This window comes from Canis lupus, chromosome 13, assembly GCF_011100685.1.
Source record: "Canis lupus familiaris isolate Mischka breed German Shepherd chromosome 13, alternate assembly UU_Cfam_GSD_1.0, whole genome shotgun sequence".
NCBI classification, from domain to species: domain Eukaryota; kingdom Metazoa; phylum Chordata; class Mammalia; order Carnivora; family Canidae; genus Canis; species Canis lupus.
In genome coordinates, this window is record NC_049234.1 from 61,041,845 (window position 1) to 61,057,433 (window position 15,589).

The 15,589-nt window shown below is 39.6% G+C and overlaps 1 protein-coding gene and 1 long non-coding RNA gene across 2 annotated transcripts; both read left to right on the forward strand.

The window, feature by feature from the left end:
- Positions 1 to 4,398: 4,398 nt before the first annotated feature.
- LOC119874469 lies at positions 4,399 to 9,978 on the forward strand. The gene is made up of 2 exons (XR_005369079.1): positions 4,399 to 4,471; positions 9,674 to 9,978. It is a non-coding gene; the product is annotated as an uncharacterized LOC119874469 (long non-coding RNA).
- Positions 9,979 to 12,087: 2,109 nt separating this feature from the next.
- Positions 12,088 to 14,670, forward strand: UTP3 (UTP3 small subunit processome component). The gene has a single exon (XM_038556271.1). The coding sequence runs from the start codon at positions 12,357 to 12,359 to the stop codon at positions 13,785 to 13,787; it is 1,431 nt and encodes a 476-aa protein (XP_038412199.1). The 5' UTR covers positions 12,088 to 12,356; the 3' UTR covers positions 13,788 to 14,670.
- The last annotated feature ends 919 nt before the right edge of the window (positions 14,671 to 15,589 follow it).

Here is a 15,589-nt window from a genome sequence, read left to right on the forward strand (position 1 = left end):
CACAAGAGCAGATGTAACTTATCAAGAATCATTATCAGCTCTCTTTCATGGTGCCTTGGAGGCAGTGAGCTACTTTAGGATGAAGACGAACACCTCTTTCTCAGCTACTGGCTGCCAGAAACTCACTCATTGAAGTGGACGATGAACGCAAACTTTGTACCCTTTATGAGGAGCATATCACCACAGAAGTTGCTGCTAACACTCTTGGTGCAGCATGGAAGGGTTACAAGGTCTGAATCGGTGGTGGTAATGACAAACAAGGCTTCCCCAGAGTGTCCTGACTCATGGCTATATCTACTTGCAGCTGAATAAAGAGCATTCTTGCTATAAGCCAAGGAGGACTAGAGAAATAAAGGGCAAATCTGTTTGGGGTTGCATTGTGGATCCCAATCTCAGTGCTCTCAACTTGGTCATTGTAAAAAAAAAGGGGGGGGGGGGATATTTCTGGACTCACTGATATGATTATGCCTCATTGCTTGGAGCCCAAAATAGCTAGCAGAACCCACAAATTTTTCAATCTCTCTAAAAAAGATGATATCTGCCTGTATGTTGTGATATAGCCCCTAAACAAAAATGAGAAACCTAGAACCAAAGTGTCCGAGATTCAACGTGTTGTTACTCCACGTGTCTTCTAACACAAACACCAGCATATTGCTCTGAAGAAACAGCATACTAAAAAAAGTAAGAAAGAGGCTGCAGAATATGCTAAACTTTTGGCCAAGAAAATGATGGAGTCCAGAGAAAAACACCAGGAACAGACTGCCAAGAGACAGAGCCTCGCTCTTATCTTGAGGTTCTGACGAAGAATATACTTCTAAACTCATTCCGGGTTTTGGCAATATTCAGTACTTAAGCTTTAGGGGTGACATCTCCATTTCCTTGCCTACTATCAGGTGGAGGTTGTTCTCAGCTTCTAGATGATGACAGTATCCCTGGCTAGTGGCCTCCTTAATCTTTAAAGGTAGTAATAATGGGTCAAGTCCTGCTCTGATCTCTGCTTTTGCTTCATCTCCCTTGTTTCCAGCCAGGGAGGTCTCTGCTTTTAGGATGTCATGTGACTACATTGGGCCCATCCAGATAATTGAGGATAAACTCCCCATGTTAAAGCCCACTCCCTTAGCCACATCTGTAAATCTCCTTTGCTATGTAACAGTTAACATATTCACAGGTTCTAGGGATTACATGCACTTGGGGTGGGGGTGGGGGTAGGGGTTGCAGGGGACATTATTTTGCCTGCCACAGAATCAAACACTGTTCCAAAAAGAAAGGAAATATCAAGTAAAAGGCTCAAGATGGGAAAGAGATTGGTTAGGTCAAGTATCAGGGAAGATGACCCTAGAACTGTAGCAGAACTACAGTAAATGATACCATTCACTTCTTTATAGGAGTAACCTTTTTTCCCATTTGAATTGTCTAAGTTTAGGATCTATTTTGAATTTCAGAATTAAGTCATTCTAAAGCTAAAAGTGGAGCATAGGTCTCCTAACTGCCAATCCAATTTATCTGCCACAAAACTAAGTCATTATTTTTTCATATCTATGAGGAAAAATTTCATCTAATTGAAATTTTTTAATCCTAAACATTTTTTGCTGATTGCACACAGAATTTCTTATTATTTATCTGTACCTAATCACAGCATATGTAAAACTTATATTTAGACATCAGGAGGCAAAAACTAAGTTTTAAAAGAACACAAATTATGAGGAAGAAACTTTTCCCAAGTTCTTTTTAAAACTTAAAAAATTAAGACAAAAACCTGACCTCTCTTTTTTCCAACGGCTTTCCACAGAGACTTTTAGGGTAATCTTTTGTGGTTAAATGTTTATGAGGAGAATTGCACCTGTGTTGTGGTCTGTTTTTAAATAAACTTGCACCTGCAGTGGCTTTTCATAGAACTGCTATTTGGGATGTTACATGTCAGTCGTCTGACTATAACGCAGAGCTCTTTCCTCTTACCGTGTGGGCAGGTCCTGGTTTATAATCAGCCTATTTCTAAAAATCCATTAAAAAAGTCCAACAGTGTAGATTTCACAATAATTTCTTTAGAGATACAATGATTAACAAGATTTCCCGGAAACCCCTCAAACAACAATATTCTCCTTTCAGTTCATGAATTCCAGTGGTCTGGTCCCTTGCTGCTTTAAGGAAATTGTAATCTATTTTTGGAGGAGGCCTCTGCTCTATTCAAATATGTCTGCTTTCCTTTTCCTATACATGATTTGCTAATTCCTGTTTCAGAATCTTTTTTACTCTGTCATTCTCCTCACCATAAATTTCTTCTTCCTTTCTGTCAGTTCTTGTCAAAAATCCTAAAATCTTTAAAATTAATTCTCCTAAGTCTTCCCCACATAATGTCATTCCATTCTGTTCACTCCACTATTCTCTGTACTCATTGCTCATCTTATATCTGTCATTTTACATGAGTTAGCATATTATTTTACATTTTTATCACTTCTCTTCATGTGTGTTTAATTTATCCCTTGTACTAAATTAATGTTTTCTAAATGCAGAGAGAGGTTCATAAAGAATGGTAGCAATTGGCACCAAAGAACAGGATATGAGGAAACACCAAAGAAGAATTATAAAGAATCAGTTAGAAAAATGGATGAGAAAATAAAAGTTTTCTTGCTCTAACTCTTCTATTCAGAGTTTTTATGTCATATATAAGTGCCGTACTAAATCTTTTTTCCCTGATAAGAAAGCATAGATTCATGCTGGAGAATATTGAGTTAATTATTTTTAAAATACCTAATGCATTCTTGTAAGACAATCATAGTAATTCTTTTGTATCTCCCTCAGAGTTTCAAATAAGCTGCTTTGGCCCAAAAGATATGCAATAATTGATTAATTCCCAACCAATTTTGCAACATTATACTCATAAATTTATCTTAATTTTAATAATTTATATAATACCTAGAACAACATAATACTTTACACTGTAGAGATATGTTTTAAGAGACACACTGCTCTATCTACCATCTTCCTACTGAACAAAGCAAAGGCTCTGAAGTCAGATTGCCTGGGTTTAAATGGGGCTTTGGTAAGTTATTTAAACTCCTTTTAACTCAATTTCATCTGTAAAATGAGCATAACCATGGTCCATACTTCATGGGATTGATGAGAATTAACAGTCGTAAAGCACCTAGGACATGCCTGCAACATATATAAAAACTCATTTATTTTAACAACTATTATTATTCTTCTTTTATGTTGAGAAAAGATAGCATCTTCTTTCAGAATGACATAAATACCAAGGTATAATGGTTGGCAGAACAGTGGCCCATCTAAGATATGTCCATGTCCTAATTCTCAGAACCTATGAATATGATATTACATGACAAGAAGGAATATAGGTTGCGGGTGGAATTTTGGTTACTAATCAGCTAATCTGCAGATGGGTACATTATCCTAGATTATCCAGGTGGGTCCAATATAATCACAAGGATCCTTATAAGGGAAAGATGGAGGCACGGCATCAAAGACTGAAGGAGAGGCTTGAAGATCCTGCACTGCTGGCTTTGAAGTTAAAGGAAAAAGCCATTAGCCAGGACATGTAGGTAGCATCTAGAAGCTGGAAAAGGCAAGGAAACAGATTCTCCCTTAGAGCCTCCAGAAGGAACACAGCCCTGCTGACACCTTGATTTTAGCCCAATCAGACCATGTCGGACTTCTACAGAACTGTAAGGATAATAAATGTGTATTGTCATAAGCCACTAAGTTTGTGGTAATATATTATAGCACCAATCAGAAATTAATTAGGTATCATTTTAGCTCATACTATCCTAGTATAAATGGGGCAACCATGTATTTTTATTTTAAAAAAAGTTTCTCTTTACGGGCACCTGGCTGGCTCCATCAGGAGAACATGCAACTCTTGATCTAGAGGTTTTGAGTTTGAGCCCCATGCTGGGTGGAGAGATTACTTAAAAATCTTTTTAGGGTCACCTGGGTGGGTGGCTCAGTGGTTGAGCATCTGCCTTTGGCTCAGGTCGTGATCCCAGGATCCTGGGATCAAGTCCCACACTGGGCTTTCCTCATGAAGCCTGCTTCTCCCTCTGCCTATGTTTCTGCACACTCTCTGTGTCTTTATGAATAAATAAAATCTTTAAAAATCTTTTTAAAAAATTTCTCTTTAAGGCACTGAAATAAATTTGCCATTATAGTAAATATTTATGAGGTGGTCTATAAGGCCAATGCTTCTTACCTACCCCTTAATTCAAATGTTCATTCATTCATTTTTTTTTCTTTCAAAAAATATCTATTGACATCTACTCTACATGGCAGGGATACAAGTGAACAAGAAAAGTTTGACCTTTAATCAGAGGGTTCACAGTTTATTAGGTAATAATAACATATATTTACATAATGACAAAGTACAATGTGCCATAGGAGCACAGATGTTCAGGGGAGAGGGTAGGCAGCATCAAGAAAAGCTTCCAAGGGGAAGGAATATCTACAGTGAGATTGAAAGGTGAGTAGAAGTCAGGCAAAAAAGGGATGAATATGGTTTAGGATAAAATATAACACTGACAATTTGGAGTTGAGAGAAAACACAGCTATTCAAGGAAATGAATGTTCAATATGGGCAACAGAAATTCAGAAACTGTTATTTTATGTTTCAACATATCCTCCCTTAAGTATCTAGTGCAATTTTGTATGCTGTGCAAAATAAAAATATTTTACATGGATGTAAATTTAGCATTATTGTATGAATTGGTTGTAGAGTAGTGATTTTGTTTAGATAATTATATTATACTTGACTATCAAATATCTTTAGTTCAGTTCCTTAGCAACATAAAATAAGGTTTTTTTTAAAAAGATTTCATTTATTTATTTGAGAGAGAACGAGAAAGAGAGAACACAAACAGGCAGAGCGGCAGGCAGAGGAAGAAGAAGCAGGCTCTCTGCGGAGCAGAGAGCCTGATGTGGGGCTTGATCCCAGGACCCTGGGATCATAACCAGACCCAAAGTCAGACACTTAACAAATGAGTCACCCAGGCACCCATAAAACAAGTTTTCAAATATAAACAGAACATTTTCAGTTATTTACATTTATACAAAAGGAAATACTTCTGTAAACACTAATGTGTTCACTATTACTTTAAATATTGTATAGCAGAACATTAATTATAGTGGCTCATAATCACAGTGTGAAGTAATGCTCCAATATGGCAATCAGTGTAGACAGAAAGAAGTTGAAGGAAAATAATTTACAACAAATAAACAATTTTACCAAAATCAGAGAAGAAAAACAGAATAAATCTGCCCAAAATTAATCAATGTGGAAACAGCAGAACAGTCTCTGAATGATAGCCTCTAACTATGCCTTATGTTTATTTGCCTGTATTCTGAACACATCTACTACATCCATGCCAGAACAAGAGAGATGAAATATAGCTGATCGCTCTTCTCTTGTTTTTCTGCCATTTTGTTGGTTGAATTTCATATCATATCTATGAGCAATCTGAGTTTATAAATCTGAGGGTCCAGGTTTTTCAGCACATATTGAAAAAGAAATGCGTAGGTTTTGGGGCTCTACAAGTTTTCCATTAGTGATAAAATATGTTAGGAAAAAGTAGAATAAAATGATTTTAAAAACCAACCTCAGTGTGAGACAGACTTGAGTTGAACTACCAGTTATATAACCTTGGGTAAATTACTTTACATTTCTGAGCCTCATCTGAGAAAAGAGAATAATAATAGCACCCTTCTCATTGACATAGTGTAGTAAGATAATGTACTTAAAATACCTAACACAGGGTAGCCCGGGTGGCTCAGCGGCTTAGCGCCGCCTTCAGCCCAGAGCCTGATCCTGGAGACCTGGGATCAAGTCCCACATCAGGCTCCCTGCATGGAACCTGCTTTTCCCTCTGCCTGTGTCTCTGCACCCCACTCCCACTCTCTCTCTGTCTCATGAATAAATAAATAAAATCTTTAAAAATAATAATAAAATAAAATACCTAACACAGTACCAGATACACAATCAGTATCTCCCAAAATATTCAATGTTAAAAATTGATAATAGCTAGTGGAGAAAGCCCAGACAGGTATTAAAACCTGGACATGATAAAAATGCAAGTTGAGCACACATGGAGGCTTTATTCAGATGTATTTTGTTGTTGTTTTTGGTGGTATGTTCACAGGGTACATGTCTTAAACTAGATGTCTTAAACTTTAATAGGTTTACATTATATATTTAACTGCGTTAGAACTTATTTATGAACCTGAACCTTTTAAGTTTCATACTTAATGATAGACGCTCTTATAACTGTAGTGGCAAACAGGTAGTATATTTCTTCTAGTTCATGTGTGCTAGCTACTTAAGTAAAGACAATCAAAAGTTGTTGTCTGTTTTCAATTAAATATCATATAGTTCCATGTTCCATCTGAATGTTGAAGACTCCCAAATGTCTTTTCTGGTTTAAATATTTTTCCTAAGCTTCAGGCTCATATATTCTACTGTCAATAAACATTAGACACTTGAACCTCTTCACAGACACCTCAAATGCAACATGTCTAAAGCTTATTGTCTCATTTCCTGCACCCTGCTAACCTCTTTCCTCCTGAGTTTTCTATCCTAGTGGGGGGGGGGGGGGGGCGGGGGAGTAGTTTACTATCATCTTACTCATTTGTCCAAGAAAATCTGGGAGTCACTGTAACTCTTTGTCCCTTACACTTAATCAGACACTAAATCTTATAATACCACCTCCCAAATAGTTCCTAATCTGTCCACTGTTTATATCCTTGTTCACAGGGCCCTAGTTTAGACACTAAATCATCACCTAAATGCTGTAACAAACTCAATACAAACATTCTGCCTATAATCTTACCTCTTCCCTTTACTCCATGGTTTTCCTTTGCTCTTAGCATAGAGTTTAATTTATCTCTTAATATCAAAAATAGGTATAGACCAATGTCCCATTTGCAGAAGCTTATTAACTTCTTAGGTTGCTTTTAATAACTTCTAATACCTTACTGAAATTTAACAGAGCTCAATTTAACTCTCATTACTTGATTAGCTATTTATCAGTACTTACTATGTATAGTAACTGAGTAATTGTATTAGATATCGTAATGGTTGGAGATGAACAGTGATATATCTTGGAGGAAAGATGAGACAAGTGTATAAATATTCTTAACACAATGACACAATGAAGACAATGTTTTAAAATCCCAACATAGGAGGAGTTAAAGGGCTGTCAGATGCTAATGGAAGGAAGATCAGAGAATGCAGCCTGGAGAAGATGAGAGTTTAGGTGGGCCTTGGAGGCCATCTAAGAATTGAGCTGTAGGGCAGCATAAGCAAAGGCCAAGAGAAGGAAATCTCAAAAAGAAAAAATAACAATGAGTATTTTAGTTTGGCTGGATGGTAGAATTCCTCGCGGAAAATAGTAGGAAAGTAGCTGGAAAAATAAGTTGGGACCACATAAAGGAAAACCCTGAATATTAGGCTAAGAGCTAAGTCCTTTTTTCTATAGAGAATGAGAAATGGCTTAAAGAAAAATATTTTATCTGAACCATGTTTCAAAAGACCTTCCCCATCAAAGCTATAATTTTCATTGAATCAATGGCTACTATATAAATAATTATATCTACAAGGTTCCTTATGATAAAGAAAAACAAAAAGGATTAAAATCATGTTTGGGAAACAATTACACAGTATTTAGTTATATTAGAGTTTGGAAGGGGAAGTGTGTGTTACAATCTCATTAAATTCTTCATTTTTTAATTAAGGCCACCAAACCCAAGTCATCTTCAGTTAAAAGCTTAGAAGAGTTCATATGTTTATTCCATATTTCAGTACAAGTTCTATATTTTACTTCCAGATCACTTTTAGGATTTTTTTGTGTCTTTAAATAGATACAGTGCTTAGTTGCAAAAAGAAACTAACCTACTGGTTTCAGGGTAAGTGGTTTTTGAGAGAAAAGAAAGCAGATGGCAACTATATTTCTTCTCTTCCATTTTCTTTTTTACAGTTAAAAATAATCCTTCTTTCTTTTCTGCACCCAAAAATAGCTCAAGGAGTTTCTGTGATTATGTCGAACTATCTAAAGAATTTGGTAGCATTAACATCAAGGATGCATTTTCCCATTATTACTACATATAAAATTATTTTCACCTTTACTATTTCTCTGAGCATTAAAAAAGAAAACAAAAAACAAGCTACTTTGGACAACTTCAGTCATCACTACCTACTCTGTGATACTGGTATTAAGAGTAAAAATGCATTTAACTATGAGCCAAAGTACACAAAGCCATGTAATAAATATTTCATGTTTCAAATGTTACTTTTAAATTAAAAAAAAAAAAACTGCTGATGACTGGAGAGGCAAAAAAGACACTGTGTAATTCATTGTTTTAAAGGCTGCCATTCTGATATGCTGAGACTGAGTGTAGAAACATTTACTCAAGTACTGACCTGGATTCTGGGGATTCAAAAAATGACTACATGGATCTAGACTTAATGGGGCTCATAGACTTAGGGGAGGGAAGTAGAGTAGTAGAGCATGTAAATTAGAGGGAAAAGTTTTAGTTGAGGAGTAATCAAAGATATGGCTGGAAAGGTTACTTTTTGGTAAAATTGAGGGAGGGTCACATATGCTGTGAACTTTATCTTGATAGTAACTGAGAGTCATTGCAAGTTTTATTTTTTTTTTAATTTTTATTTATTTATGATAGTCAGAGAGAGAGAGAGAGAGAGGCAGAGACATAGGCAGAGGGAGAAGCAGGCTCCATGCACCGGGAGCCCAACGTGGGATTCGATCCCAGGTCTCCAGGATCGCGCCCTGGGCCAAAGGCAGGCGCCAAACCGCTGCACCACCCAGGGATCCCTCATTGCGAGTTTTAAAACAAGGATGTGTGATGATAGAGATGATATTCTAGGAAGGTATATCTGGCGATCCTGAATCAAATGTACAGCAGAGACTGGAAATGAGAGTCATAAAGGGAACATTTGAAAGCCAGTAATAGCCAAGTAGTTAGCTACAGTACAGTGTGGATTTGAAGCCAGACTATCTGGGTTCAAACCTACCTCTACCACGTACTAGCCTTATGACCTCCTCTAGATTCTATGTATCTCAGTTTCTTCAGTTGGAGATTATTATAGTACCTTCCTCATACAGCTGAATGCCAAGAGCTTGTAACGCTCTTGGCACATAATAACCGCTCTCAGTGCTAGCTATTGTTGCTGTTGTTGCTATTATTATTGCTATTGCTGCACAGTCACAAGGGATATCGATTCCAGCACGTCTGGTGGTAGAATACCTTCAACACCCAAGACTCATGCCTTGAATAAAGAAAGCATCCTCATATCACCCAGCCTGCCATTCACCAATCCCTATCTTCCACAGTAAGCAAGTCTCCCAAAGGTCCTAGAATAAGGCCAAAGGGTATTCTGAGAAAACAAAAACCTGTTGGCCCTCATTAAGTGTAGTTTGCTAACTCCTAAGCCAGGCATCACAATAATGTAATAAATATTAAGGTTGATGATGAATTATAGTTGCCACAAATATAATGGTTAAATGTCAAATATTATTCAATATTTGTTCATTTCCTTATAGTTGCCACAAATATAATGGTTAAATGTCAAATATTATTCAATATTTGTTCATTTCCTCTGGGGATCAGGTGTTTTTCACTTTATTTTTTTTAAGACTTTATTTATTTATTTTAGAGAAAGAGACAGACCAAGAGCAAAGGGAAGAGCAGAAGGACGGACAAGCAAACTCTACACTGAGCTCAAGCCTCATGGGAGGCTCAGTCTCATGACCCTGAGATCGTGACCTGAGCCGAAACCAAGAGTCAAGGATGCTTAACTGACTGAGCTACCCAAGCATCTTGTTTTCCACTTTGGTTGGCATAGGCTCATAACAAAACTATTAACCTGTCTTTTCAGAAATACAAATTTTTGAGGTGAAAAAAAAAAATCTCCTCACCTAAATGGTAAATTAAAAAACTTGTAAGATTAAGCCATGGAAGGCCAGGCTAGAGGAGCTGCTGGAATCGAAAAACTGGCTTCTGAACGGTTCTTTATCAAAAAAGTCTCAGAATGTTGGACTACAGCTCTCTCTCCACGCACATTGGATATTGCAACTCTTTTTCTGGTCAGGAAATGTAATCTTTAGTAGAAATAATATTAGAGCAATCTGATCATTCCCATCAAAAATATTTCTCTAACTTTTCTATAAAAATATATGCATTCTGGTCCTGAAGAATGGCCATAAATTCCAAATAAGTTGCAATAAAATTAAGCAGAAAAACTGGGATTTGTGGGCCTCAGCGAAACTTAATTTTTTATGTATAATGAAAATTTAATACATTTAAAGCAGGATATAATTACAGTCCCACTTAGGTGCAACATTCTTTAAGCAGTATTTCAGAATAACAGTCCAGAACCAATCTCTCACCCCTCCTCCAACCTCTCGCAGCACTAAGTTTACATCACAGATTGCTTTGTATTTTAGTAATTTGTATGTATGTCTTCTTTTATACCTGATTATAAACTCTTTGAGGGGGCAGCCCGGTGGCTCAGCGGCTTAATGCCGCCTTTGGCCCAGGGCGTGATCCTGGAGACCCAGGGTCGAGTCCCACGTCGGGCTCCCTGCGTGGAGCCTGCTTCTGTCTCTGCCTCTCTCTCTCTCTCATAAATAAATCAAAAAATAAAAATAAACTCTTTGAGGGAAGACACTCTGGCTAATTCACCTTAGGATCTACATGTAGCAGCTGCTACAGTTACTAAGCGGCTAATATTTGCTCAATAATAAAATCCATTAAAATTTACATTCAAAAGTGAATTCTGTGCTTACCGTCAGAACATAGGGCTTTTTTTTTTTAATTTATTTTTTATTGGTGTTCAATTTACCAACATACAGAATAACTCCCCTCCCCCCCCCAACCCAGAACATAGGGCTTTTCTCCACACCTTTTAATTTCACTACATTGCATTTGTCTAAAAGCTTACAAAGGCTTTGAAGTGCTTAAGAGAACATTTAGCATTTCGAAAATATTTAATCCGAAACGTCACTCTTCTAAAAATGTGTATGATTTTTCCAAAAAAAAGGACGCTTTTTGTTCTTCAAGGAAACTGTACGTCGCTCCTAGGTTTAGGATCTTGCTGAGGGTTCAGACTCCAACTCCCTACATCTGAAGGCGTCATTAATACTGAATCTATTCTGTGTAGTGTCTGAAAACTTAAACCTTGAATCATTCCAAGATTATAGGACAGTCTTTTCGTACCTGTAGCCCTAATAATACTTCTGAAGACAAGTTGGATGGATTCTTCTCTATTATGACCACCCTCTTCCTCAAAAAAAAAACAAAACAAAAACAAAAACAAAAACAAAAACAAAAAAACAAAAAAAAAACAAAACAAAAAACAAAAAACAAAAAAAACAAAAAACAAAACAAACAAACAAACAAACAAAAAAAAAACAAAAAAACAAAAAAAAAAACAAAAAACCAAAAACCCTTTCCACACGTATAAAACGACAGTCTCCGGAATGAGTGATCCCTAAGAGCCAGTGCAGCCAGGCTGCCCCCTCCGGGATGCGCGCACCCCTGCGGGCATCATTCGATCTCGTGAAGCACCTGAGATGCCAGGAGGTCAGATACCCTAACTTCAGTACTTACTCGTGAAACACATACTGACTCTGTGCCAGGCCACTGTGCCGGGGACCCCGCCAGGGCCGCAAGCCCCCGTGGGGTCCCCGCGCCCGGGGCCAGCAGCCGGGGGCCCGCCAGGATGCCCGACACCCGCGGCGCCACGCGGGCCTCAGGCCACGGTGCCCAAGAGGTGTAGTATCTGCACGTTGCGGGGAGAAGGGCTGTTTGACCTCTCGGCAGGAAGAGGAGAGGAGCTACGACAACTGCACAGCCGGAGACTTGCGAGAGACCCACATCGGCCCCGGCCCCGGCCCCGGGCCCGAGGCGTAGAGACGGAGCCCCCCCTACTGGCCCCGCTGCCCTCGCGCTCCCGGCCACAGCCACGCCCAGACTCGCGAGAGTTCAGAACAGGCCGACGGAACGGAACTTCCCACGTCTGTTGTTCCTACACGGACGGGGTTCGATTCACCGGAATCGATTGGCGTTAAAGGGCGAACGCGAAGGGAGGGCGGTGCTCTGGCCGACACGGAGTGGACGCGACGGAGCGGAAGTCCCGGTGCGCACGCGGCGGGGAGAGCATCCTGGGGGCCGGAAGGAGGCGGCGCCCCCGCGGCCTAGCGACCGGCCCGCAAGCTCCCCGCGGAGGAGGGCGCGTGGCCGAACAAGGAAGCGTGTTGCCCGAGCGCGCGGCTGGTTCGCGGAGGTCGCCGGTGGCCGAAAGCCCGACTTCGGCGTAGGACGTGAGACCGTGAGTTATGGCGGGGGGATCCCGGCGGCGCGGAGCGGCCAAGTGGGCCGCGGTGCGAGGCAAGGCGGGCCCCGGCCCAGCGGACGGAAATGAAGACGGTCTGGAACTGCCACCCTCGCCGGGGGACTCCAGCTACTACCAAGATCAGGTGGATGATTTCCATGAGGCCCGATCTCGGGCCGCCTTGGCTAAAGGCTGGAGCGGAGTGGAGAGTGAGGAGGAGGATGGCGATGAGGAGGAGGAGGAGGAGGTTCTAGCCCTAGATGTTGCCGATGAGGACGATGAAGATGGAGACAGCGCGGGGGAGGAAGAGGACGACGAGGATGACGGCGGGAGCTCCGTGCAGAGCGAGGCCGAGGCATCTGGGGATCCCAGTTTGTCGTGGGGTCAGAGGAAAAAACTTTACTACGACACAGACTATGGTTCCAAGGCCCGAAGCCGACAAAGTCAACAGGAAGTAGAGGAGGAGGAAAGGGAGGAGGAAGAGGAAGCCCAGCTCATTCAGCGGCGCCTAGCCCAGGCCCTGCAGGAGGAGGATTTTGGGGTGACCTGGGTAGAGGCCTTCGCAAAACCAGTATCTCAGGTAGATGAGGCCGAGACCCGGGTCGTGAAGGATCTGGCGAAAGTTTCAGTGAAGGAGAAGCTGAAGATGCTGCGGAAAGAGTCACCAGAACTCTTGGAACTGATAGAAGACCTGAAACTTAAGTTGACTGAAGTGAAGGATGAGCTGGAGCCATTGCTACAGTTGGTGGAGCAAGGGATCATTCCCCCCGGAAAAGGAAGCCAATACCTGAGGACCAAGTACAACCTCTATTTGAACTATTGCGCCAACATCAGCTTTTATTTGATCCTGAAAGCCAGGAGAGTCCCTGCACACGGACATCCTGTCATAGAAAGGCTTGTCACCTACCGAAATTTGATCAACAAGCTGTCAGTTGTAGATCAGAAGCTGTCTTCTGAAATTCGTCATCTCCTCACACTTAAAGGTGATGCTGGAAACAAAGAACCGATTTCAAAAGCGAAATTCACCAAGGCCAAGCCAAAATCTGTTTCAGAGACTCCTGCTGCTGCCTCTGCTGTTACAGACGTATCTGATGATTCTGATTTTGATGAAGAAGCTGCACGGAAATACTATAAAGAAATAGAAGACCAGCAAAAGTTGAAGAGAAAGAAAGAAGAAGACAGTATTGAAGAACAGGCTCTTGAAGATCAAAATGCGAAGAGAGCCATTACCTATCAGATTGCTAAAAATAGGGGACTTACACCCAGAAGAAAGAAGATTGATCGCAATCCTAGAGTGAAACACCGGGAGAAGTTCAGAAGAGCCAAAATCCGCAGGAGAGGCCAAGTTCGTGAAGTTCGTAGAGAAGAGCAACGTTACAGTGGTGAACTCTCTGGCATCCGTGCAGGAGTTAAAAAGAGCATTAAGCTTAAATAAAGTTTTCACTTAGCTTAATGTTTTTGGTTTGGCAATAATTTTAAGATCAATAAATTTTTATTTTTATCTAGTGAAGTGATTGTATTGATACATATATAACACTAACCTTAAACTTAAAAAAAATTTTGTCAACAGGGAAATTTGGCTTACTGCTCAGTATTTTTTGTTCTTTATATTATTAAAGTCATATAAGAATTTGGGAGCAATACAGGAGTTCTTGGTAAGAGACGGTGTTGAAAAGAGTTGTCCAATATTGTCAAATAGTAGCCTAGGAAAATTTCACAGCTGGTTGGGGAGCAACAGTCAAATTTAGAACACTTTTGTAATTTTCCTTGGGAAGAGAATGCACCTTTGGAATCATCTTATTTGTAAGATAGTCTATAAAATAGTTCTGACAGATTTCATTTACTTAAGTGTCATTCTTGAGCAGGATACTTGTAATTAATAGATTTTAATTAAAGATCTTGTACATTGTGGTAAACGCTTAGGAATGAAGAGGAACTTTGGTTAAAAGCAGAAAAAGATATGCCTTAATTACATTAATTGTGAACATTTTTCTAATAGTCCTTAATGTGGTAAATAAGGTTAAAATTCCATTTTCAATATTGTACTGGTGACTTGCAGCTGTTGCTGTTTGTACACCACATTTGCCGAAAACTTGGTAGGATTACTACAAGGTAAGAGACAAGTTCAAGTGGTAAAAAACGTTATATTTTTCTTTAGTTATTCTGACCTTTTATAGTAGGATAGAGATGCAGAACTTGAAACTATTTGGGATGATGCCAGGGAAGAAAATGACAAAGACTAGTGAAGGAAAGCACAAAAGATGTTTTAACTATATCATTGTTCATTAACTATTCATTAAATCTCTCTAGCTGCTAAAGATGCAGAGATGATCAGTGGTTAATACTTATTAAACACTTGCCATGTGCCGGTTGTGCATTACCTCATTTAATTTGTACAATAACTTTGTGAAGTGTGGTACTGTTCTCTGTAGCACTTAGGAGGATGCTGAAATTCCTGGAGGTTAACTTTACAAAGGACATAGGCTTGGAATTTGGAACCAAACCGGCTTAATTTGAGCCTTATCTTAACCTCTGGTTTACAGCTGCCATATCAAAATTATTTTATCTTTTGTTTTCTTGTAGAGAGGTAGATTGGAAATAAAATTAATAGTAAGTGCTAAGAGACTTTTGTAAGCACTTTGATTTGTATTTAACTTTCTTACAACTTTTGTGCAGTAAATTCTATTAGCCGTATTTTAAAGAGGAAACTGACAAAAAATGACTTTCAAGGTCACATAGCTATTTAGTAGAGTTAGGATTTCAATCCAGCCTTTGAGGCTTCAGAGCCCTGTCCTACACTTCTTTTTCTGATATAGTGGGAAAAAGTACAGGTTGGGGTGCTTTTGAGTTTCTTACTTGATCTCCAACTCATTTCTTTCATCTATATGGTACAATGCTACCTACTTTGGAGAGTTGATGTAACAACGGTGAGAGTTGTGAAATCATAGAAAATACGTGTTTTGGCTCGGCGCCTGGTTCTTGGCACAGAACTCCTAAACCCTTGTTATTTCCTAAGTGATAAGAGTACGAGGAGCATTTTTTGTTCTAATTAGGTGACTGTGTAGGCTCCTGCTTGGCTCCAGGATGGGGGCTGCTCCCCAGAAAGACCATATCATAATTAGAAGCTTGGAATTATCAGTCCCACTCCCCAGTCAACAGACAGGGGAGAGAGGCTGGAAATGGAATTAGTGATTTGTTGTACTTATGGTAGAAAGCCTTCATAAAATCTCAATAGTA

What these genes read in the sequence shown, in the direction of transcription:
- UTP3 (XM_038556271.1), top strand. Translation starts at nt 12,357, where the DNA reads ATGGCGGGGGGATCCCGGCGGCGCGGAGCGGCCAAGTGGGCCGCGGTG.